The sequence below is a fragment of the Haliotis cracherodii genome, unplaced genomic scaffold (genome assembly GCF_022045235.1).
Source record: "Haliotis cracherodii isolate W230 unplaced genomic scaffold, xgHalCrac1.p SCAF_10, whole genome shotgun sequence".
In the NCBI taxonomy this organism is placed as follows: domain Eukaryota; kingdom Metazoa; phylum Mollusca; class Gastropoda; order Lepetellida; family Haliotidae; genus Haliotis; species Haliotis cracherodii.
Window position 1 is genome coordinate 23,998,226 of NW_027266265.1, and position 27,644 is coordinate 24,025,869.

The 27,644-nt window shown below is 35.6% G+C and overlaps 2 protein-coding genes and 1 pseudogene across 2 annotated transcripts in view; 2 read left to right on the forward strand and 1 right to left on the reverse strand.

The window, feature by feature from the left end:
- The first annotated feature begins 6,772 nt into the window (after positions 1-6,772).
- Positions 6,773-9,252, forward strand: LOC139448154 (nuclear apoptosis-inducing factor 1-like). The gene is made up of 4 exons (XM_071229676.1): positions 6,773-6,922; positions 7,493-7,625; positions 7,906-8,032; positions 8,787-9,252. Exons 1-4 carry the CDS (start codon positions 6,773-6,775, stop codon positions 8,962-8,964), a joined length of 588 nt encoding a protein of 195 aa, XP_071085777.1. The 3' UTR covers positions 8,965-9,252.
- Positions 9,253-9,270: 18 nt separating this feature from the next.
- Positions 9,271-11,261, reverse strand: LOC139448144 (putative nuclease HARBI1; annotated as a pseudogene).
- The window catches only part of LOC139448133 (uncharacterized), a 152,939-nt gene continuing 135,847 nt past the window's right edge, over positions 10,553-27,644 (forward strand). Inside the window, exon 1 of the mRNA XM_071229655.1 lies at positions 10,553-10,589. The gene's annotated coding sequence lies outside the window, so the exon portion shown is untranslated. The remainder of the gene's footprint in view (positions 10,590-27,644) is intronic.

Consider the following 27,644-nt stretch of genomic DNA (forward strand, 5'->3'; position numbering starts at 1 on the left):
GTATCACAACTTCCTCAGCTGGTGTGTATAAAAGTTCCCCTGTCATCACGAAAAAAAGAATTATAAAGGAAAGTCATATTTTCATTCAAAAACATATCTGTCTTTCCTTGAATACTCTTTGTCTAAGTGCCAGAAATGTAAGTGTCATAAAAAAATTAAAAAAAGATTTTCATAAGGACTTTTCTTAGATAGACCTAGATCTAAGTCAAACCATGTGACTAGTTAGGTAGAATTATAACCTTATAAGCCCTCATTTCTGAGGTGTCCATATTTTTCACATTTTTAGGACTATAAGTGATCCGTGTAGATCTGCCTGTTTTGTTATGTAAAACAAATTCTTGTCTTAAAAATTGAGAAAAGGAATCATTCAGACAATTTTTTTTTATCCCATTGATTCACGAAAATCAGTTGAAATGTACAGTGGTGACTTTTGTACCCAAAATTTCTAGTAATTTGTTACCCAAATGGGTATGTGATTTTGTAGATCTACCTAGAATTATTTCAAAGATATACATTAATTTGGTGTCTTAAACTTAACATAATATCACTTTCCTATCAAAACAATTCATTCTAACTTAGGTTTAACCAACTTAACTGGCCTCTCCTTCAGTGAAAAGACGTCAATTTTCTCTCAAAACTAAACAATCAATTTCAAGGATCACAGTCATAATCATATTTGGAACTTGATGAAATATTTTATTATGTGTTCTGTTCATCTACATTAAAACATAAATATAATTATAGCTCTATTGTCTTATTTTCTTAGGTACAAATTCACAAAGTATTTTGGGTATAATTTAATTTTTTTTTGGGTACAAAATCACACATATATATAAATAGGAGCCTAGAATCTATATATATTTACACTACCTCGTTGTGTACCAAAATGTTATCGGTTCAGAGGACGGGAGGTTCTCAGAAAGTTTTCAACAACATCTTTAATATTTAAATCGTTCTTTTTGTAATGTTAGACCAATAACAATATTATGTTATTATTATGGCATATCAATACGTTGGATCGCTCTCCGTTGCGCTCGTTTATAGAAAATATTTGAAAATTAAAATCATCGAGCGTGAAATCCATTACGGTTTCGGATTTAGACTTACACATTTTATTGCGACAATCACGAAGAAATATGAAACAAATAAGAGTGAAGACTGCTCTCCAGATCAATAAATAGTAAATAGTTGACGAAAAATAGTAAATTATGTATTTTCTTTTGAATTTGAATCTATTTCGGAATTTCTTTATGATAGCTTACCAACTTTTGCATATTTTGCTTCCATGTGTCACATGCGGTACGTGCTTCCGGTTTCAGAAATGATAGCTAAAATTGCAAGTATTTTGATTATTTCTCATAAAAATGCATTATTTTGCTATTGAATGGTTTACCTAGAATGTATATCAGTTCAGATTTTGCGTATCATCCAATATTTGTCATTTTTCGCAGTGTTTGTTGACTTTGTTCGACTCAACAAATCGCGAGTTAGGCCACGCCCAAACGTATCACTGACGTTTGTCGGCTTGGCAATGTGTCGGAAAGTTTATCAAACAAAATCATTTGCAAACTCTTTAAAAATGAAATTCTTTTTACAAAGATTTATACATGCGTTTCAATAATTCTAGAAAATTAAGTTAGATGTAACAAAATGATTGTAATAGTCTAACGGGATAACTATGCATGTGGAGTTGTTTGTTTACCGCCGTTGCCATGATCGTACAAGTTCCATCCAATCGATGATGTTACGATTCAGATTGTTTTTGTTTACAATTAATTACACCGAAAGTTGCTAATTTTAGAAATAAAGGGACATGAGTGTTTTCCTTTCGTCAGCAAACAAAAAATTATGATCGAATAGGAAAAATGATGAAATTATAAAGAAAATATCGGACTGCATGCCGCTCAACGTGAAGTGCCAAAAGTCAACAATGGCCGTTCCTGGTAGATGTGTGCCGAGAAGTTTGGCCGAAACTTTTTTAACTCGCGATATTTTCTTTTTGAGGTAAATAAATGACTGAACGTTTTGATATTGAGCAAACTGAGCATTTATGCATGTCATACGTAATTTAAATGTTACGCAAAGCCTTCTTGGTAAATAGATATAGCGAGTTTTATTTTGGGGTGTTGTTATGCTATTCGCCTGTCGAATGGGTTCGACATCAGATGCACGGGGATGGACACCTCTGTCGAATGGGTTCGACGTTAGCGTGCAGAGCTTTAATGAGTCTTATTCCTGAATGTTATTCTAATATAGGTGATGACAGATTTACATAAATAAAATAGTTCAAGGTAATCTTTTATCTGGTAGATGGGATCTTGACACCTTAGGCTAGCATTTATCTAAAAGCTTCAAATCTATTAAACTATGTAGACGTAACTAGATACGACAAAATACACCACAAAATGTCGGCTATTGACTTAACCATATGCACCCCAGATTTAGCCCAAAGTATTCAATGGGAAGTACACGGGGTACCACTAGGTAGTGACCACTTCCCCATAAATATAACTATAGGAGACGTAAACATCCCAACACCAACCCAAAACCAGGAACCTAAATTCCACTACAACAAAGCCGACTGGGACAAATTTCAGGAAATTTGCAACCAGGCTATCCTAGCTGACCTAGAAAGTAACGACCCCGAAATCTACTGTAAAAACCTCACTGACTACATAATAAACGCAGCTAAAAGCTCCATTCCTTTCAAAACAACCAGCATAGGCAAACCCTCGGTTCCTTGGTGGAACGAGGAGATAGAACAAACTAGGCGTAAACGCAAATCCGCATTCAATAAAGCCAAACGTGACTTCAAACACCTAAAGATAGCACATGAACTAAATCACAAAGTACAAAGCTTAGTTAAAACAGCTAAAACAAGAGACTGGAAAAAATTTTGCGAAGAAATTAACCATCATACAGACGCCAGAACAGTTTGGCGCAAAATCCACGCCATTAGGGGCATTAAACGTCATAAAAAAACTCCCAACATAAACAATTCAACAAACCCCACTGGAAAAGCTAATAACCTAGCAAATCACTTCTCGGCCGTCAGTAGCAATAGCAACTTCAACCAAAAATTCCAGGAACAACTAAAATCAGAAACCAAATTTACCAAAGAGCCAAAAGATAATAACCTAGAAATTAATCTCCATTTCACAATGGAAGAACTACTCCACATCCTACAAAATAGGAAAAAGGGCACAGCCCCAGGCTTAGACCTTACTTCATACCAGATAATTAAACAACTACCACCAAAACTACTCCAAACTCTTCTGAAACTCTATAATCTCATATATCTAAACGGACAGGTCCCATCACCTTGGAAACAAGCCCTGGTCATACCAATCCCCAAACCCAATAAACCAGCTGACCAGGCTAATTTATACAGACCAATCTCCCTAACTTCTAACTTATGCCAAGTAATGGAATCAATGGCCAAAAACAGTTTACAACGCTACTTAGAACATAACAACATAATAAATCCAGACCAAAGCGGTTTCACTCCTGGACGCTCAACCTTAGATAACCTCGCCCGACTAGAGCAGGACATTAAAACAGGCCAACTTAACAAACAATATACTACAGGCATCTTTCTAGACTTCTCCAAAGCATTCGACATGGTTTGGCATAACGGGCTAATACAAAAACTAAAAAAAATAGGTCTTAAAGGTCAAATAATTAACTACATCCAAAGTTTCCTAACAAACCGCAAAATCACCATGGGCATTGACCAAACGCTATCGGACCAATGTCCCTTAGAAAATGGCACTTCCCAGGGCAGCATCCTAAGCCCAACACTCTTCAACATTATGATTAACGATCTATTCGAGGGACTATCCCCCAAAGTAAACACATCAAAATTCGCGGATGATGGAGCCCTCTGGATCCGCACTAAAAGCATTAAAATGGCCCAAAACTTACTACAAAAATCTCTAAATAAAATACAAAAATGGGCTGACAAATGGGGCTTCTCCCTAAACTCAGAAAAAAACACCGGAATAGTATTTAAACACAAAAATATGCAACCCGCCTCCCTAAACCTCCAACTAAACAACAAACCAATCAAATTCCAAAAACAAACCAAATTCTTAGGATTAATCTTCGATGAACATCTCACCTGGGATGCTCACATTAAAAACCTTGTAACCAGATGCAGCAATGACCTAAACACGTTAAGATGCCTAACCGGCTCCAACTGGGGGCTTCTAAAAACACCCTCCTCTCACTCTATATATCACTAATTAGATCCAAACTAGACTATGGCAGTGCCATTTACGACACCTTAAACAACTCTCTCATTAAAAAACTAGCCTCAATCCAGTATCAGGCCCTAAAACTAATCACACAAACTCAACATGGCACCTCCTCCACCTCATTCCAGGCCTTAACAGGAGAAATGCCACTTAAACTACGTAGGGAACAACTTACCCTAAACTTCTGGGCCGCGTCCCAATCAAACCCACTAATTGAAAAGTTAATAAAAAAAAATATTAGCCCTAGAAACCAAGCCCTAGCCCGGAAACATCCACTACTTACTCCAATTTCCCAAAGAATAACCAATTACCTAAATGAACACAAAATAAATAATCTTAAACAAATCAATAAATCATCCAATATCTTCACTCCAAAACTTAAAATACCAAAAATAGACACAACACTAGCCGATACACTAAATAAACAGACTGATCCTAACATCGCTAAAACCACCACACTAGCATACATACATGAAAATTGGCCAAATTGGTGTCACATATACACAGACGAATCATCAGATCCGATCTCAAAACACAAAGGCATTATCCCACTTCTGGTCAAGGTGATATGAGTCATAATATAGTCAAAAATCTCTTAAAATTAGAAATATTGACCTATTACATTAAGACTCAGTCCAAAACCGAGAAGAAATCTTTAGATTCCATTAATTGTACTTTTAAAGGCATTATCCCACTTCTGGTCAAGGTGATATGAGTCATAATATAGTCTAAAATCTCTTAAAATTAGAAATACTGACCCATTACATTCACATCTTCATTACATTCACACCTTCGTTCATAGGTTTGAAATGTTACTTACTATCACAACCGAGAAGAAATCTTAAGAAGATTCCATTAATTGTAGATTTTAAAGGCATTGTCCCATTTCTGGTCAAGGTGATACGAGTCATAATATAGTAAAAAATCTCTTAAAATTAGAAATATTGACCCACTGCATTCAGATTCTGCTCACAAGAATTTACTATCAGTCGTCGTGAAGAAATCTTAAGATTCCATTAATTGTAGATTTTAATGGCATTATTCCATTTATGGTCGAGGCAATATGAGTCTTAATATAGTCAAAAATCTTGTAAAATTAACAGTACTAACCCATTGCATTCACATTCTACTCACAAGTGTGAAATGTTATTTATTATCATCAGCTGAGAACAAATCTTAAGATTCCATTAACTGTAGATTTTATAGGTGTTATTCCATTTATGGTTGAGCGAGTAAGTGACTATGGTTTTATGCTGCTTTTAGCAATATACCAGCAATATCACTGGGGGACACCAGAAATGGGCCTCACTTATTGTACCCATATTGGGAATCAACCCAGGTCTTCGGAGTCACGAGCCAATGTTTTAACCACTAGGCTACCCGACCGCCCCCACTTATGGTTGAGGTGATATGAGTGATAAATAGAGGTTATCACGCGAGTGTGTTTTGGGATGGTAAATATCCTGTATTAGTAATAAATATTGTTATTTAGCAAGCCTTGGCTTGTTAAATACATAGTAATTGATATTTATCCAGATTCCCGATGGTTAATTCTGACTTGATCGCCGAATGACAAGGGCGATGCCATGTTTGTTTATAAACAGTGAAAGTAGTCCAAACTTGACCTTTGATATTTGCATCTCTATCCGCATATGACCCCAACGGATATCGTTTTTATCCATTGGCTTTATTCTGCTGAGAAACCTACCCATTATATGATAATACAGTATAAAATCTCATAAAATTAGAAACCATTACATTCAGATTCTGTCCACAAGTTTGAAATGTTATTTACTATCATCAGCTGAAAGAAAATCTAAAGATTTCATTAACTGTAGATTTTACAGGTGTTCTCCCTTTTTCTGGTCGAGGCCATATAAGTAATAATATATACTGAACAACAAAAGTTCCTGTGACATTAAATAAGATTTAATGCAAAGTTATGTTTTTTACCAAATCTGAAACAATTTCTGTTTGCAACAGATAAAAGTCTCCTGTAAATGTTCAAATGGTTTAATTTGTCATACTAAATGTTTCTGAATCAGCGAATGGCGAATGTGGTAGATACCCATTATATATTTGTTCATATTTACGTTTACTCAGATACTGGCTCAAAATAACAGAGATGTCGCGGGAACGAATCCCAAGAAAATGCTACGAAATGCTTGTCTATCGTGATAGTGTTAGTTACGTAACCTGGGGCGGTATTCATAAAGAAACTAAGATTTTTCTTAAGTCTAAACTTAAGTTTTAGAAATCTGACTTAGCTAAGTCTGAGACTTCACTTGATATTCATAAAGATGCTAAGTCTGAAACTTAGCTAAGTCTCAAAAGAAAAACTAAGTCAGTTTCGTAGTACGTACCCGCGTGATCACTAGGGGGAATCCCGACTATTTTTAAACTTCCGGTGGAACTCTTTAAAAAAAAGGTGTGAACGTCTTTTTCGGTGGGATTTTCCGGTTGCTATTTACGGCAGACGACACACACAGCGAAACTTTGTCCACATTGCCAACGTCATGTCAGAGGCAGATATGAAGAAGAGGAAGCCTAACTGGACGAAAGAGGAGGTTTTACTGTTGACGGAACTAGTGAAAGCAAATGTACATGTGTTGGAAGGAAAGTTTGGTCCGGGCGTGACATCAGCGAGGCGTCAAGAGGCGTGGCAGGTACAGTGACACTTATCGTTGTCTGTCACTCAGGCAGTCGTTGTACACAAATGTAGTATTTACACCAGACATGAGTTTTATAAAGTTATATTTTAGCAGTGAACATCTACTAATTTAACTTGTCCGAGATATATTAGTACGCCAATCAAGCGATTATAAATGCATGATTTACCACTGCATGTAGATTTAATGCAACATTCTACCACTGAGCATGAAATCATCACTATTGGTGATTGATCCTGTTATCAGTGGAATTTCATGTCACCTCTGCTATAGCCATAACATATTCTATTACTATCATAAACTGGGACATTTGTTATTTCCAATTTGAGTTTTTTTACTGACAGTGCCCTTCATCAGAAATATGAAATCTGTTGAAGTGATATCCAAAATATTAACATCTTAATTGTCGGCTGAATAAATTAACTTGAGAAAAATATTTTTTATATATATTTGGGATCAGACTACTTTTTTAATATAATCTCAGCACCCTCACAAAATGTTTGGCCCCTTATTATCTTCATATTTCCACAATTGTAAGACACTTACTACTTTCCCTTAACTCTACAGGTTATTACAGCTACCCTCAATTCCTCTGGTTCACACCCGAGAACAAAGGAAGAGGTGGAAAAAAAATGGAAGAACGTGAAAAGCCAGGCAAAACACAAGTACTCTGAATTTGGGAAACTGACAAAAGGAACTGGCAAGTACTTTTCTTCCCTTCATACATACTGTATACAAGTCAGGGTTATTGCATGACAACTCTTCTATCAATGGTCATTATAAATACGGTATTACCAATAGATCAATTATCAATCATAATGTTCTGTGTATTTTTGTATGAAGAATATTATTTCCAAAATACATTTAGATAATGATGATGATTAGAAATTTCATTGTCTTATCCCTTCCATTAACGAACATATATAATAAAATTTTAAACGATATAAAAAATTACAGTTTGTAATTAAATGTTTATACAGGAGGTGGACCAGTGACCAATGCAGTCCTTGATATCTTAGGCCAGGACAACGTGACCCTAACTGGTGTGCCAGGTTCAATTGACACGACAATGCTGCAGGTGCTGGACCTGATGCCACCTACTGACAGGTACATCAATGATATGAGATACCTTTCGGGTTAGAAAATTATCATGGTTCTGTTCTGACATAAATACTGGGTGCTTGGAAAGAGATTATTGTATCACTATAGACGAGCTTGTATATGGCTTTTCCTTAATGAGTCCAAAATGAAGTATTTTCTGAATGTTATTCTAGTATAGGTGATGACAGATTTGCTTAAATAAAATAGTTCAAGGCAATCTATAACACTATCTTTTGTCTTATTAGATATTATGTCTGGGAGATGGGATCTTGTTACCTTTGGCTAGTTTTTATCTAAAAGCTTTGAATCTATAAAACCATGTATACATTACTTTTGTCTTGTTGAATAGTATGTCTGGGAGATAGGTTCATGTTACCTTAGCTAGGCTAGCATCTATCTAAAAAGCTTTAACTGAAACTACTAATATTTGGTATTTGCATTTTCCCTGGATCCTAATATGTATAACTTGCTGTTCTGTAATCACATGAAATTTTGTATAAATGTTACACCATGAATAACTTATAAAACCACTTGCTGTGGACCTAATTATTATTTGAAAACTTAGTATAAATGTATATTTTTTTTATAATATCAACACCTCAATTGTGCACAAATTAAGTCAATTGTTATTTAAACAATTGTGATATGATTATAAATGTAAATGTTCTCATTATAATAACACAAAACAACAGGCTTGTTGAAATTGAAAAGAACATTTATGTGAAAATTACAATTAAAACTTTAATATTTTCTGTTTCAGGGAGATTTATGACACTGCCATGTCAGATCCACATCCTCAACCAGAAGGAGCCAACATGTATTCCAAGGAGCCAGATGTCACAGGGTCCCTCACTTCACCAACCGTGGAAACTCTGTTGAAGCAAAAATTAAAGCTTGAAATCGAATGCCTCACTTTGAAAAGGGATACGTTAAATTGAAAATCACGAAACTGAATTAGCTAAAAGTATCATCCATGTTGTTTGGGCATTAAAGAATTATTTATATATTTGAATATTTAATGTCACAATACATACTACCGGTAAGCCCAATGTTATGATACAACAGATTCTGGTAGAAAGACCATTGTGGAACATTTTTGAGAAATAGTCCATTCACTACATTGCATTTAGAATATTGTATATTTAAGAGAGTGAGGGATAATTAAGATGATTAAAAACTAAAGATACTTTGCAAAGAATGTACTGCTGATACAAATTGGATTTATTATGAGGAAATGTTGAAAATTAAAATAAAATAATCTTACATGGAAAGTTGGTATTGGCAAAGTGCTCCCGGTATCTGAGTGCAGCTACTGGTGGAGCAGTCACTGCTTGAGCTCCATTCTGCCCATCAAGCCTGCCAAGTCCATCATGCCCATCAGTGGGTGGAACTGGGATATGTATGTCCTTGCATATGTTGTGTAGGACAGCACATGCTATTATCACCTAAAATATGAAATCATTAATGATAAATTAACATCATTACACTTGACATTTAGGCTTTTACCTGGCCTCAGTTGAACATACAAATATTACTGTAAATAACGAATAAGTTCATACAACCCCATCATTTCCCTTATATGCTCCTAGTCATTACCAATCTACAACTGCCCTGTTATTGCCTTAAATACAAAACTGTATATATATATTCACTATATATTCACTTGATTTAGATACAAGTCAATCTGAACATGTTCATGTCCATGTACAAACTTTAATAGATGATGAGCCACTGCATTGTTCTTTTCATATTCTCAATGGCATTTGTTAACATAAATTCAAACAACCATGTTTGAAATAATTATGTAACTCAAAAAATCTTGTTGCTTTTTTCAATCATTGCTTTCCTCTCTAGGAATTGTTATTTTATATATTTATTGTCATTTAGCCTTGTTACATTTTTGTTCTGTTTAACTTATTTGTGTGGCAAATAAATAGTGCACACAAATAAACATTTGTTGATCATAATTTTTACCTTACAAGCCTTCTCAGGTTTTAACCTGATTTCCCCATGGAGAACAGGAAATCTGCGTTTGAGTTGACCGATGGCCCTCTCAACGGTGCTCCTGGTTCTTTTGTGTGACCTGAAAATAACATAACATATCAGAGTGTAACCTGTCACATTAATCTTCAACAGGGTTTAAGAAATATATATTTATCTTTTTATTGATAAATGTCACTTGTTGAAGAAATAATTGTTTAAAAAAAATATTCCTAATTACCACAAATATTCAACATGTTTACCAAAGCAGCACATAATTACTTGTACATTTAGAACAACTAACAAAGACATAATAATCGATGTTGAAATAAAAACATATGGTTATGGTGTGAATAATAATCCGTATTTTATTCAGAATGTTTTTGTAATTTTTGTAATTGCTTCGATTATCCAGACCAAATATTGCGTTTGTGCTCTATGAAAGAAAGAGGGGCAAATATGTAATCGAGGCAAATACAAGGGACATCACTCTAAGTTGTTGATTACGCTCGGCAACGTAACACGAAACTTTACATACCTGTTGTAGTTTGTTAGTGGTCCCGGCAATGGTCTTAGGAAAGGGGTAAGTAGCCACTTCTTGCAGGGATAACCACTGTCACCGAGGAGGTGACATCCGATGGGGAGAACATTGCGCTCGATAAGCTGGTAGAGCCCGCTGTTTGTCAACATGCGTGAATCGTGTGTCGATCCCGGCCACCGAGCAACAACGTCAATGACTCTGTCGTCGCTGTCAAAAGCGATCTGCGTATTTATGCTATGATAGTGATGTCGGTTTACGTATTCATTTTCGTTTACTGTTGGTGCCTGGATTTGTACGTGGGTTCCATCGATCACCCCGACAACTCCGGGAAAGTTCGCAATGTGATAAAAGTTTGTTTGGTGACGCCTAATGTCCCCGAGTTGCAGGGGGAAGCGGACAAACTGTTTCACAATCCTTTCAGATGACAAACTGGTGATACACTGATTTACAACTCTGGAAATGGTGGGCTGGGTGACACCTTGATCATCTGCATTACACAACTGAAACTTTCCCGTTGATCAGCGTCTTTTGTACCTCGTCAAGTGCGTGGTTACGGTTGGTTGCAGGCTCCACGTCAGCTGCTATTAAATTAGCTACGTACCTAATGCCATTTCCATCTAAACGGTATCGCCGTATCAACTCCTCATCGTTGTATTCAACAAGACTTTGTCTTCTTTGATGAAACGAACGACGACCTAGCGGTACGGCAGCCATTTTGTTTACTGACTAAGTCAAACACCTTGTAGTTAGCCTACCCCTACCCAGTCTTAAGATTTAAGTCAGAAATTGGTAAAACGTAAGCCTAAGTCGCTTCATGAAAATGACTTAAGTAAAATCTTAAAACTTTAGTCAGAAAAGGTAAAAAACTTAGTTTTTTTCAAGACTTAAGTGTTTTTTTCAGACTTAAGTTCTTTTATGAATACCGCCCTTGGGCATCAAACATTAAGCATTTACTCTTCCCTCACGGATTTGGATATGTTTGGCTAAATCAAAGCGTTGGAGACAAAATGTATTTTCTTAGCTCTTTTAAAGCTCTGCACGCTAACGTCGAACCCATTCGACAGAGGTGTCCATCCCCGTGCATCTGATGTCGAACCCATTCGACAGGCGAATAGCATAACAACACCCCAAAATAAAACTCGCTATATCTATTTACCAAGAAAGCTTTGCGTAACATTTAAATTACGTATGACATGCATAAATGCTCAGCTTGCTCAATATCAAAACGTTCAGTCATTTATTTACCTCAAAAAGAAAATATCGCGAGTTAAAAAAGTTTCGGCCAAACTTCTCGGCACACATCTACCAGGAACGGCCATTGTTGACTTTTGGCACTTCACGTTGAGCGGCATGCAGTCCGATATTTTCTTTATAATTTCATCATTTTTCCTATTCGATCATCATTTTTTGTTTGCTGACGAAAGGAAAACACTCATGTTCCTTTATTTCTAAAAATTAGCAACTTTCGGTGTAATTAATTGTAAACAAAAACAATCTGAATCGTAACATCATCGATTGGATGCAACTTTTACGATCATGGCAACGGCGGTAAACAAACAACTCCACATGCATAGTTATCCCGTTAGACTATTACAATCATTTTGTTACATCTAACTTAATTTTCTAGAATTATTGACACGCATGTATAAATCCTTGTAAAAAGAATTTCATTTTTAAAGAGTTTGCAAATGATTTCGTTTGATAAACTTTCCGACAAATTGCCAAGCCGACAAACGTCAGTGATACGTTTGGGCGTGGCCTAACTCGCGATTTGTTGAGTCGAACAAAGTCAACAAACACTGCGAAAAATGACAAATATTGGATGATACGCAAAATCTGAACTGATATACATTCTAGGTAAATTATTCAATAGCAAAATAATGCATTTTACGAGAAATAATCAAAATACTTGCAATTTTAGCTATCATTTCTGAAACCGGAAGCACGTACCGCAGGTGACACATGGAAGCAAAAGTTGGTAAGCTATCATAAAGAAATTCCGAAATAGATTCAAATTCAAAAGAAAATACATAATTTACTATTTTTCGTCAATTATTTACTATTAATTGATCTGGAGAGCAGTCTTCACTCTTATTTGTTTCATATTTCTTCGTGATTGTCGCCATAAAATGTGTAAGTCTAAATCCGAAACCGTAATGGATTTCACGCTCGATGATTTTAATTTTAAAATATTTTCTATAAACGAGCGCAACGGAGCGCGATCCAACGTATTGATATGCCACAATAATAACATAATATTGTTATTGGTCTAACATTACAAAAAGAACAATTTAAATATTTAAGATGTTGTTGAAAACTTTCTGAGAACCTCCTGTCCTCTGAACCGATAACATTTTGGTACACAACGAGGTAGTGTAAATATATATAGATTCTAGGCTCCTATTTATATATATGTGTGATTTTGTACCCAAAACAAATTAAAGTGTACCCAAAATACTTTGAGAATTTGTACCTAAGAAAATAAGACAATAGATCTATAATTATATTTATGTTTTAATGTAGATGAACAGAACACATAATAAAATATTTCATCAAGTTCCAAATATGATTATGACTGTGATCCTTGAAATTGATTGTTTAGTTTTGAGAGAAAATTGACGTCTTGTCACTGAAGGAGAGGCCAGTTAAGTTGGTTAAACCTAAGTTAGAATGAATTGTTTTGATAGGAAAGTGATATTATGTTAAGTTTAAGACACCAAATTAATGTATATCTTTGAAATAATTCTAGGTAGATCTACAAAATCACATACCCATTTGGGTAACAAATTACTAGAAATTTTGGGTACAAAAGTCACCACTGTACATTTCAACTGATTTTCGTGAATCAATGGGATAAAAAAAGTCGTCTGAATGATTCCTTTTCTCATTTTTTAAGACAAGAATTTGTTTTACATAACAAAACAGGCAGATCTACACGGATCACGTTTAGTCCTAAAAATGTGAAAAATATGGACACCTCAGAAATGAGGGCTTATAAGGTTATAATTCTACCTAACTAGTCACATGGTTTGACTTAGATCTAGGTCTATCTAAGAAAAGTCCTTATGAAAATCTTTTTTTAATTTTTTTATGACACTTACATTTCTGGCACTTAGACAAAGAGTATTCAAGGAAAGACAGATATGTTTTTGAATGAAAATATGACTTTCTTTATAATTCTTTTTTCATGATGACAGGGGAACTTTTATACACACCAGCTGAGGAAGTTGTGATACTGTGATTGCATACAAAGAAAAAACAGTTTGGAAGCAGTACCTGTATGTATAAAATAGACCACATAAGGTGAACAAAAGTAATGGATTGGCTGACTGGTAAAAATACATCTGGCAAGGGTAAACATGTACACAGGCATGTTTCTTTTCATTCCAACCAGAAGACTGAGATAGCATTTTCTAAGAAACCTATGGCAAACTTACCAGCTTATGTGCCACCATGGTTCTTGTGATTAAACAAACCAAAATGTCATGTACTGTTACAAGTACTGTTACTGTAATTAAATTAAATTAATTCCTATTAAATTATATTTCAGAATTGTTTTATTTGGAAACAAACCACATAATGCACAAAATTAATGTCCATATCAGTTTAGTATGTATATGTTAAGGATCTGATTTAATCATTATCCATGGAATACTAAAATTAAAATGATGACATCAGAGAGTTACTTATTCACATAGTTGATTTTCAGAGTGCAAGATAATAATTGTTGAATGAATATGTTTAAACTAAAGATAATAATTGAAGTTTGATCAGTTACACTGTGCTGATGCAAAGACTAATATTTACTGTCCCCACACACCATCATTGTGGGAAAAATAACTATTAATTATAACTTAAAATTTTAAAACCTGTAAAAAGCTGTAAATAATTAAACAATTACAAATCTATCATCAATGCGCAATCATGGTGGTATTCATATTTTTGGAATAAATTTAGAAATCCTTCGTGAAACCGTTCTAAAATCATGCTAGTATCTATGAATGTATTCCCGAAAGGAAAACTATCCTAAATGTAATGTGGAACTAACACCGAAAATATGTACCTAGAATTTTATTGCTTATATATACCCTATCATTTTCAGCAACGCGGGGATGTTATTTTGAAACAAGTTTTGTCAAGCCCATTTTCGCGCACCTGTTGTTGAGGGTGATCTTGCTGATCGACGATATCCATAGACGTATTACGTGGGATACACTTGTTGTAGTGAAACGTATCAGCATGTACATCGCAGAAATATGAATCATGTCCCATTTATATTCACAACATTGAATGGTGATTCTTAAATATCAACAGAAGTTCAAATAAAAGATACCGAGAAACTTGCATGTGGCATGTTGATTTAGCGTCTACCGTTTCCGGGTCACGGGAGCATGCAAGGTCAAACGGATTAACTAATACGCGAATTATATCGTCAAAGTCACATTTTTATTTCATGTTAGTGGTGATTACTGATACTGTGTATCGACTTATATTTTTGCTGTATGTGATAGGCGAACTATTTCAAAATTTACTGTAATTGTTTTGTTTCGAAAGCTTATCGATCAGCAGACTACCCCTTTCTGTGACATCACATCCGGTGACCTTTGCACTAATTGAAATAGTGCTGTCAGAATTCACGATCTTTATTTTCATTTTTCTCTCGTCATATTTATTGGAATATGACGAATAAAACATTCTTCTATTGAGAAGATCGTCAACTTTCGCCAAGTTATATTTATAAAGGCAATGTAAACTTTGTTGATATTAAAATAGCAATAAGTTATGCGGAGGTCGGGCGAAGCGCGCCATGTTTGATTTTAGGACGTCTGCTAGCATCATGACACGGGTTGTTTATTTTTGTATATCGTAAATATTCAACCAAAACGCTTGAAATTAGGATTAGTGAATATTTATAAGTCATTAATTGTTTCCTGCAAATTTTATAACATGACACGTCAGATTAACCCGAATATTCGTATTTCTGCAACCGACATGATGACCTCGAAAATTTAGTTATTTTTCTGTTTAATGTTTAGATAATAAATTCACTGAAATGGTTCATAATTTACCGTCGCGCTGATATATGCCGATTATAAATCCCGAATTTTTACTCAATTAAAATTATGACATCGGAGATATGATTATTGAAATCAATTTGCAAAAATGTTACGATATTAGAGGGTTCCTAGCATGAAATGCAAACCACCTTCAATAACGCAATTCAGGTAAGTTCAAGAAAATTAACAAATTTTGTGTTCGCTTTGGTCTTAACCTTGGTATGATTGAAAACACCAGGATATTTTTATAGAGAATTGTGTAGTTTTCTATCAGGAATAAATGTGCAAAATATTTCTTCAATTGGCCCTTGTTTAATGAGGCACCGACTGTTTGAAATCACCCACCCTCTTTAGAGCGCCTTATGCTAAAATTAATCCAGCAGGCAGGGGTAAGAAGTGTGAAAATAATTCAGCAGGCTAAAGGAAGCAGGTAGCAATTGATCACTGATTCTCAGCTAAATGGTATATTTTACATATCAAATGTTAATAAATATATTTCTTGATATTGAAAAACTTAACTTATTTTCAGTAAAAACAGTATTCAGGCTCACAGAATCAATCATTGGGGGACCAAAATGACATCCGAGTTGTTTTTAATGATAACGGAAATAACATATGTCAAATGTCCTGTAGTCAGATACGTTAGACTGCATGTTGTCATTGCAGTCAAAATATATCACACAGTTTTTATTAACTTGCAAAAAGTGGAACTGTCATTTGAATAGGACTACATATTATATTATTGTCAAACAAAGTCATTGCCTAGGGATCATTTGTCTCAAAACACGACAGTGTCGCGGACACCAGTTCAAGAAACACATTTTCTACAGATATTAGCAAATAATAACAGACACGTATTGGCTATGAAAGGTTGTTCATTTTGCAAAAATAACTTGATAACAAACATTAGTACAAATGTCGAACAAACCACACGCCAATCCCCTGGCCTTCAAGGATTGGTCTACTGAGAACACAGCAATGACATCTGATGTCAATCTGAATCAACAACAAAAGTTCACAAGTGCCCGATCTTTGGCTTAAAAACGTCTTAAGTTTAAACATTTATATGAAAGATGAGGTTTATATGTTATCCATATGACATTAAGCACAAACTGTAACATAACGTATCTGATGCTTTTTGAGGCATTGTGGTTGAAATCTGTGAAATTTGTAAAAGAATACAAAGTGAATGTTCATTTGAATGCCTTCTCAATACGGGCGACGTCACGTGCAGCTATGTTGTACTGGCGCTTGTTTTGCTAATAGCGACCGGTTCATCAATAAAGCAAAGCACATCGTCAAATTCTATCCAAATTTCGTCAGGACGAGATGGCCACTTGTACGTACAAGTCTTGCCTTTGTCTTGTGTTTTCTCCATGAAAGTTATTTTGGTATCGCCGTCATCTATATCAACTTCGAGAACCTTTCCGATGAACCAGTTACCATCATATATGGCAGCCAGAAATCTGCCAACAACTGGGACAGCAGGTACATGTGGTGCAGCAGGCACAGCAGTTGCAGCAGGTGCAGGGGATACAGAAGCCTGTGTGGGCTGCAGTACATGCGTTTCCTGGGATATGGTTTGGTCACCGGGGTGACGGCGCCAATCATCACATAAATCATTGCCGCTTAGACAACCTGTACAGTAGCATGATACAGTTCTTGAAAAAAGAACCCCATTCTGCTGCATGAATGCGTGCAACTTCATTGTACCATGTACAACTTTTGCGTTAGAGATAGATATGCCCTGCACAGCCTTCTCTACTTCAGCAGTTCTCAGCAAAGTCCATTTGTATGATGGTATGGCCATCTGGCAGTGTATTCTTCAATTCATGGATAGCTGCATATTGCGACTTTACTCTTCCAACGTGGTCACGGAACTCAGCATATTCAAGAAGCATATAATTCTTGAAGTCAGTGGCATTCTTCGTTATCTTCACCACCTTCATTTTCTTTTTTCCCTCAACATCCACACGCTTCCACTCATCATATTCTACGTCATCCTGAATGGTTTCCAGCATCTGACCCATTGCGTCCACGGATACACTGTCATACGCCATATCCGATGATTTCGGAACTTGTAATCCAACACTTCTCAGACATTTGAGTTTCATGGCCATATTCTGATGTTTGTTGCATAAGCAAGTGTTTCTTGAAATGTGTGATGTGAGCAAGATGTATCTGGGCCGTAGCCCACTGAATGATGCAAATGACAGTTTCATATTCTGATTTTCAATCGTGAACTTAGCATACACCTCAGACAGATAATCATTCAATATTCTTGTTTGATGTTTGACACCATTTATGCTCTTGGAATCTGCTTTGCCTGGCATACATACGCTCATATCATCTCGCTCCATGAATGAGACAACTTGTCTCTTAATCTGCTCTCTTACGAGAGTGAGACGGGCTCTTCCTCGAATCTCTATTACCTTAGAGGTGGTCCGAGACAAACTTCTTCGTGACAAGCCTGTAGCCTTGTTCAAACCTGACACACATCTGTACTTCTTAAGTACTTTCCCTCCAACAAGAGATGTCATCACATTCACTTTGCTTTGCTTTTTGTTGGCTGCGACACTTTCTTTAATTTCTCCAAAAAGTACATTAGCCATTGTTAATTGTCTCACAACATCTGGCAATTGACTGGGACTCACACCGTTTTCCCGGAGATCATTTCTGTTTTTTGATGAAGGTGTTGCTTCTGACTGTTGTTGAAGATTGTCTGTCGTCTGATCCGAGGTATTTTCAGTATTGTTCCCTTCGCGGTTACTCTGTTTGGGTGTCCCATACTTCGCCTTCATCCTCTTGATATCGTTTCTTCCATTTCTGTTGCTTCTTTTTGTAGCTTGAAAGTTGTTCAGTCAACTCTTTTACTTTTGTATTTGCTCTTTTCAGTGCACACGAGCGTTTTGGTTTTCTCTGTTTATTTGGAAAAGTCATTTTGACCAAGAAAGGACCTGGGCGTGACCTTGACTGCCGAGATGCATCAGTACTGCTTGATATTGTGTCGACCTGGTCAGTTTCTGCATCGACGACCACATCTGTGACCTCAACTACGCTGGCACCTTGTGCTTGTTTCTGTGTTTTCTTTCGATCACGATATGCTTTACTATATAGTTTATTCCTTTCTCGGACTGCCTTTTTCTTCTTTGTTTGCATTTGATCAATTGGTATTCTGTAACCTTTGACTCGAGCACATTCTTTGGCTAGATATTGACTGTCATTTCGTTTCTTTCTTTCCCGATACGCCTTTTGGTTTTCTGCATCTGTTTTCGCCATTTTCTAAAATCAAGCATAGAAAAAAACATGCTGAAACAGTCATCGAAGTGAAAGAGATGTTTGCACTTATGAAATAGCCACCTTTTAATAATTTTCATACTTTATTCTTTGTGAAATATGCTAATTTCATCAGGTACATTATATAAATCATCAGATACGTTAGGTGGTATTTAGGTGTTTAGACAGGAGCTTGAGTAAAATAAAGTACTTAGTCTATCAATGAAATGCATACCGACAGAAAACATCTGTAGAATGTTGAGGTCTTTGCTTCAGAAAAATATCTAATCATTAAATTACATTCGTAAACTACATTAGGTTGGCATCAGATACGTTAGGTTGGAAAACATGCTCTTTGGGAAAGGCTAAGTTACAGTAAGGGATTCATTTTTTCCATCCTAGTTAACAGAAACTATTTTATCAAATAAATATCACCATGGGGTGGCTTTCAATTCAGATCACCCATTTACTAAGATGGCAAAGATTACTTACCAGTTTGTGATGGATTGTTGAGAACCGAAACCAGGTTGCAGGACGTTCTTGGCTGAAAATCGGAAGTAGAGAGGTGGCACGGCGCGCATGTGCATTAATAAGATTCAACTTATTGAGATTACTGAAGTTCGATGACCGTCTTCCGATGGTGCTGGTGTTTTCTAACGTATCTGACCAAATTGTATCTGATGACAACTTTGCGAATTGGTCAGATATTTCGAAAGTATACTCATGTCAAGGTCTGGGATCGACATTTCTTATAGGTGACATGTTGTTTTATGAAATTAACAAACACAACATGATGTATTGTAGTGTATCAGGCGTGTGCGGCAATAAATCATGCTAACGTATCTGATGAAAAGTATCGTACCCAGCTGGTATTATTTTGTGATTTTGTGATTCATACTTGTTTTTTAAGTTGTGTCAGAAATTGATGATAAACAGTGTTAAGACTATGCTTGAACAAATCAGATGTGACACATTGTGTTATAATGTGTGTTTAGTTGGTTTGTGACTTCTGCACACAAAAGTGTCCAACGTATCTGATGGTAAAATCGGGGACAAAAGAATATTGCTAGTAAAAGATATCTAATCAGAACCATTGCTTGAAAACTGCTGGTGATGATGATGTATGATCATTATGCATGAAAAGAAAATGTAAAGTGCATTAAAAATGTGCAGAATATTTAATTATTCATTCGTGAAGTCACACACTGAGCACGGGGACAAGCTCAGAACGACTTTATAAGCAACACTATAGACTGGTGAAGATACAAACTGAACCAAGTACATCAACATGTGTATGCATTTAGCCGTTCAGCTTGCATTATATGATTTGTAACAGAAAATATATTTTCAGCTAAGATATTATCCAAGTTTTACACAGGGGACAGCACAATTGTGTAATTTACCATTTAGCTGAGAATGAATGTGATATGTTTACTCAAAACTGGAGGTCGTCAATAGATAACAGTGCACGCTACGACGTCTATAAAACCTTTAAATATTGTCTAACAACAGAGGTTTACCTGCATACTATAACAGAGAGAAAAATTAGAGACACATTTATTAAACTCAGGCTAGGGTTAAATGATTTGATGTGCAACAGGGGTCTATTCTCCTCTATTCCTAAGGATATGCGTTTTTGTCCATTCTGCGAAAACCATATTGAAAACTAATTACACTTTTTGTTTATATGTCCAATTTACGACAACCTAAGATTGAAATATATGCCTGATATCACTAAGAACCACTATTCCATGAACAAAATATTATCTTTTAATGGTATCCCTAGTCAAAAATTAACTAAGATATTATCAATACATCTATCAAAGTCTACGAGTGCGTAGTAAATTACTTAGTAAATTCGATATGTCCAGAAATAATTAGTTGTTTTGAAACTTTCGCATCTAGATCAGGAGTATCTACATTTCATTTTTGTCTGTTTGTTTCTACTAGAAATGCATATACATTTAAATTGTCAAATTGTCATGACATGATGAGTATATTACTGATAGATCCTTTTGTATTGAACGTCGTGCTATGGCTGAAAGCCTTTGCGACGTAAAACTTCATATTTCCATTCCATTCCTTTTGTATTTTGTATTTTATACTGCTGCCACTGTGGTTATTACCACTGTTATTACAATACCTCTATTACATGTCAAGCATCATATTAGTTATCCAATAATTACATATTGCGCTGTACAGCTGTAAATGATATTGTTTATCTGTATGTGTATATGGGCCAATGGCCTTTCATACAATAAAGATTGATTGATTGACTTCAGAAAATGCGTGATTTCATAAAAAACATGAACATGCCAAAATGTCAATTTACAAATCAATTGTGTGTTTGTCCACCTCTGGCTGCAATGCAAGCAACACATCTTCGTCTCATGGAATAGACCAGGCGTCGCACAAAGTCCTGTGGGATATCTGTCCATATCTGCTGGAGCATGTTTGAAGTTCCTGCTGTGTCTGTGGAACACGTGGTTGACGTCGAAGGCGCCGATCCATCTCATCCCATATGTGCTCGATTGGTGAGAGATCAGGGGAGTGAACCGGCCAGGGGATGACAATTACTTTGGTTTGTTGAAGAGAATCCTGAACAAGTCGAACAATGTGAGACCGGGCATTGTCATGTTGAAAGGTAATGCCTGGGCCATGACGACGACAAAACGGTAGAACAACAGGGCCAGTGATCTCGTCACGGTAGCGCTGTCCATTGAGATTTCCCTCTACCACTATCAAACAGGTCCTCTGTCTTGCTGTAATCCCACCCCATACCATAATGCTGCCGCCCCCGAACCAATGTTCTTGCATAACACAACGATTGAAGTAACATTCACCTTGACGTAGGTACACACGAATCCGTCCATCGCTTTGGCTGAGGTGAAAACGAGACTCGTCAGTGAATAGAACTTGTCCCCACTGCATGGCCGTCCAGCGTAGACGCTGTCTACACCAGTGTAGACATGCTTGACGGTGGTTTCCTGTCAAAATGGGACGTCTGGCGGGTCTTCTGGCGACAGTCCCTGCACATCTGAGGTGGTGAGGTACGGTTTGTGAAGATATTCGTCAAAGGCCAGGGATGCTTCTTGCAGTCACTGTTGCTGGCTGGAATCGATTTCGTAGGTGTATTGTTCAAATCAAGTTGTCTTGTCGATTATTGGTTACGCATGGCCTGCCACTCAGAGGATGGTCTCTGACTGCATTCGTCTGTTGCCAATGTTGCCATAAACACTAAATTGCTCACAGGCGCTCATTTTCGGACAAGCGTGTTATTTCATAATGTGGAATAATTGCGTAATTTTGCTGTTTTTCTGAGTAGTTGTTGTCAGCACGATGCTAAACAATGCACATGGAATACAGTTAACGCACATGTTTTTATACCCATTCTTGGGTAGTGAAATGCATGGGGCTTGCATAAAAGTCAACTTTTGCATCGAATGCATGCTTTTCTGTTGCAGTTGCGTTTTTGTGACTAGATTCCATACTTGTACTACAATATTGAAAACCACACTTTACTTGTTTGAAAAATACACTAAAATATTGGTGTCACAGGAACTTTTGTTGTTGAGTATAGTACCTGGCAAATGAAACGAGAACAAAGAAGTACTGCTTATTACCATAGTTAATGTATAGAGATCTACTTGAATGTTGAGGTAAAATGTACATATTGATAATCTATGTCAGGCAGAATAGTTTCTTTTTGTCTTTGCTTCAGGAGTTCAGACATGGTGCACAAAGTATTAGTAAGAATTAGTCTTCAGGCGAATCATATGTCCTGTGATGAAAATATGAGGGCTATATTGAATTTTACTTATCGCGTACATGACGACACTTTCAAAGACATGTTAGGAGGGGTTACTTTGATCAGAAACATTATTCTTCAAGGTCAAATTGTTGGTTCTCAAACTCGCTCCAACAGAGCATTGCTACCTTTTATTGGTGAATTCTCACACAATTTATTTGGTGCCGCCCTGACAGCGACGTGAACATAATACGTCAACATATCAATATCTTATCAAACAGAATGAGAGCTGAAGAAGCAGCTTTTAATGTGTCACAGGATTACATGGGTTCGTACATATCTAAGGCTATTGACAGAATGGATGGTTTGAAGCAAGGTATAATTCAAATAATTCCAGTAAAGTAAAATTATTTTTTTCTGCTACAACATTAACAATATGAGATTATGACCTTGCTTAAATTTACACTGTGGTTCTCACACCACAGAGATAGTTCCTCAGTGGAATTCAAGTATCAACAATCTCCTGAGCAGTAAGAGATCTGAACAGACAACTAGTCAGTAGTAATTAGGGAATCATCTTGTGACATGTTTATGGCTAGTGTGTCAGGTCAGTGCTAGCAGTAGCTCGCCTGTGTTTGAGCCCTCAACAGACCAATGAACCCTTCAGTATAAACTATCAATTTCCACTTTCCCCAGTTTTGCTTTAGCAAGTCTAGAAATAGACAAATACACATATCCATGGAAGTTGTTCACAGGTCATAATCAACCTATGACATTTTATACACAATATCATCATACAATCTACACTTAATGGAATGTTAAGATTTCTTCTTGGCTGATGATAGTAAATCACATTTCAAACTTGTGAGCAGAACCTGAGTGTTATGGGTCAATATTTCTAATTTTAAGAGATTTTTTGCTATTTTATTACTCATATCCCCTCGACCAGAAATGGGATAACACCTATAAAATCTACAGTTAACGGAATCTGAAGATTTTCTTTTGGCTGTGGATAGTAAATCACATTTCTAGCTTGTGAGCAGATTCTGAATGCTATGGGTTAATATTTCTAAGTTTAAGAGATTTTTTACGATATCATTACTCATCTCCCCTCAGCCAGAAATGGGATAAAGTCTATATACTCGACAAATAATGGAATCTTAATATTTCTTCTTGGCTGTAGATAGTAAATAACATTTCTAGCCCGTGAGCAAAGCCTGAATACTTTGAGTCAAGATTTCTAATTTCTTGTCGGTTGATGATAGTAAATAACATTTCAAACCTATGAACAAAGGTGTAAATGTAATGGGTCAGTATTTCTAATTTTAAGAGATTTTTGACTATATTATGACTCAATCACCTTGACCAGAAGTGGGATAATGCCTTTAAAATCTACATTTAATGGTATCTTAAGATTTCTTCTTGGCTGATGTTAGTAAATCATATTTCAAACTTGTGAGCAGAATTTGAGTGCAATGGGTCAATATTTCTAATTTTAAGAGATTTTTGACTATATCCTTACTTATCTTTCCTTGACCAGAAATGGGATAACACCCTTAAACTCTACAATTAAGGTAATCTTAAGATTTTCTTTTGGCTACTGATGGTAAATCACATTTCTAACTTGTGAGCAGAATCTGAATGCTATTGACCAATATTTTTAATTTTAAAAGATTTTTTGCTATTTTATTACTCATATCCCCTAGACCAGAAATGAGATAACACCTATAAAATCTTCAGTTAACGGAATCTGAAGATTTCTTCATGACTATTGATAGTAAATAACATTTGAAACTTGTGAGCAGAATCTGAATGCAATGGGTCAATATTTCTAATTCTAAGAGATTTTCTACCATATTATTATTCATATAACCTTGACCAGAAATGGGATAACGCCTTTAAAATCTACAATTAATGGAATCTTAAGATTTTCTCTTGGCTGCTGATAGCAGATCACATTTCTAGCTTGTGAGCAGAATCTGAATGCAATGGGTCAATATTTCTAATTTTTAAGTGAGTTGGGTTTAACACCGCTTTTAACATTATTCCAGTTATATCACGGTGTGTCAGCTTAATGTGGGAGGAATGCCCGAAGTGATATTGCTGACAAACCTAGAAGCATTATTGGGGTGAACCGGGATTTGAACCAACCATCATAGGTTGCTGGCGGATCCAAGGGACGCAACTCTGCACAGTGAATCGCGGCGTCTTAGACGACACGGCTACCTGTGCCCCCTCTAATTTTAAGAGATTTTTTACTATATCATCAATCATCTGCCCTTGACCAGAAATGTGATAACACCTTTAAAATCTACAATTAATGAAATCTTCAGATTTCTTTTTGGCTGATGATAGTAAATAACATTTCAAACCTGTGAGTAAAGCCTCAACACTTTGAGTCAAGATTTCTAATTTTAAGAGATTTTTTTACTATATTATTATTATTCATATAACCTTGACCAGAAATGGGATAACACCTTTAAAATCTACAATTAATGAAATCTTAAGATTTCTTCTAGGCTGATGACAGTAAATAACATTTCAAACCTGTGAGCAAAGCCTGAACACTGTGACTCAAGATTTCTAATCTTAAAAAGATTTTTTTTACTATATTATCATTCATATCACCCCGACCAGAAATGGGATAACACCTTTAAAATCTACAATTAATGAAATCTTAAGATTTCTTCTAGGCTGATGATTGTAAATAACATTTCAAACCTGTGAGCAAAGCCTGAACACTTTGAGTCAAGATTTCTAATTTTAAGAGATTTTTTTACTATATTATTATTCATATAACCTTGACCAGAAATGGGATAACACCTTTAAAATCTACAATTAATGAAATCTTAAGATTTCTTCTTGGCTGATGACAGTAAATAACATTTCAAACCTGTGAGCAAAGCCTCAACACTTTGAGTCAAGATTTCTAATTTTAAAAGATTTTTTTTACTATATTATTATTCATATATCCTTGACCAGAAATGGGATAACACCTTTAAAATTTAAGATTTCTTCTAGGCTGATGATAGTAAATAACATTTCAAACCTGTGAGGAGAATCTGAATGCTATGGGTCAATATTGCTAATGTTAAGAGATTGTTGACTATATTATTACTCACATCCCCTCAACCAGAAGTGGCATGAATGTTATGCTTTCAAGAATGAAAGGAATCTTGAGAGTTTTGTTTTCTGAACATTGTCATTCACATTTACAACCTTTGAGAAACATGTACTTTGACAATAAGCTGTGCATATGAAACTACATAGTTTTAAAAAAAAGCTTTGTCCCTTTCACAGCTGTAATAGGCTAACTGATCATCATGGAGGGACTGACTGCACAATGCATGACATTGTGCTAGGTCTGTACCTGCCTTGATAGAAACCACAGAAAAAAGGTAAAAAGTAAAGGTATAATGACTTACCTACACATTCTCGTCTTTCAAAGAAATATTATCACAGAAACTTCAGCCACTTGGCCTTCCACTGCAAGGACCAGACGACCATTTTGATCAAGTTGTAAAGGGAGGATAACTCTTACTGTTGCTTTGTCTTGCAAATTTTAATGTCAATGATGACAGCGCATGAGATAACAAGTTCAGTTCTCTATTAGTAATGGGTTTATTAAATATATGTTATATGTTATTAAGTTGGTAATTTTGAAACCTTTCTAAATATTTCAATCATATTAAATAATATCATTCAGATTCCATATGGTCTCCTCAGAAATATGAGGACATTTTTCTGGCAAAACGGTTATGAAGGCTTCAACGTTTTTAAGGCGATAAGTTACCAGGAATGGTTCAATGAGTTTCCCAGTTATTTTAATACTGACCAGGAAGGAGATTTTGTCATACCGGGTATTACATATGTATTTTTTCCCTTAAAACAATGGGAAAAAGAATAGGGTGGTGGGTGAATCAAAGGAACATTAAAGAAATCTTTTTTTAACAAGAGAAATCTTTTTCAACAATTTCTACTCTAATATTTCTATATGTAATTAGTTTCTTTTATTTTTTAAGTTAGACTTCTAAGATGAAACACAAACTTTCTCACATCCTGCATCTGCTATGCCTGGAAGCAGTTACATGTACCTCCACCATTAATATAAGAAAATAGTTGCTTTTATCATCATGTACACAATAATCAAATGGAGTGATTTTGAATAATTGTTACCACTAAAATCTAACATGATAATGATAGTAATATTTACAAAAAATTACTTTGGGACTTGAGACTACAAACAAGAATACACGCATCAGTTGCCAGAGGGCTGTGAGGTGTTGTTGCTTAGAAATCCCTTGAACAGTACAAATTTAACTGTACCCCTTTCAACTCTGACATGTTGAGTATTCATTGTTTGATGTTTAATGACACACTTGGTTATATTCAAAATAATTAATATTATTATATTGATGTACATACCCTCCCACATATATTTTGTGAACATCATGGCCTATTGTACAATGTCATGAGTACTTATTCCTAGACATTTACCTGCTGTTTTACTGTGTATGTCCAACTCTCATAACTCTTGCAAAATTGCATAACACAAACATCCTAGGAACTTGAATTATTACGCTTGTATCCCCACCAATGAGTGGCATAACAACTTTAAAATACATAAATTAGAGAATAATTTTATTTTCATTTCAGTTTTGCTATTGTGTCGGAAACACTGTGTTCAGAAGTGGCCAAGATAGCTATTTAACAGAAAATTTACTCTGTCACCACCTCACAAAGGTTATGATATGATAGACAATTAAATAATACATTTGGGAGTGATATCATGGTTAGAAATTAAACATGGCAATGGGAAGTAATTACAGATAATAAGCAACACGACCATTTTTGTAGGAATTGCATTTTGTCATGAGCGATATGCATAAAAAGAAGAAATTGTATTCCGCTTTAGTTCCGCATTACCACTTTTATACACTGCTACATTTAGTTGCAAATGTCGGACATCGAGTCCGTAGCATTGCCATTGGCGCACTTTGCAGAACGGAGTAAAAA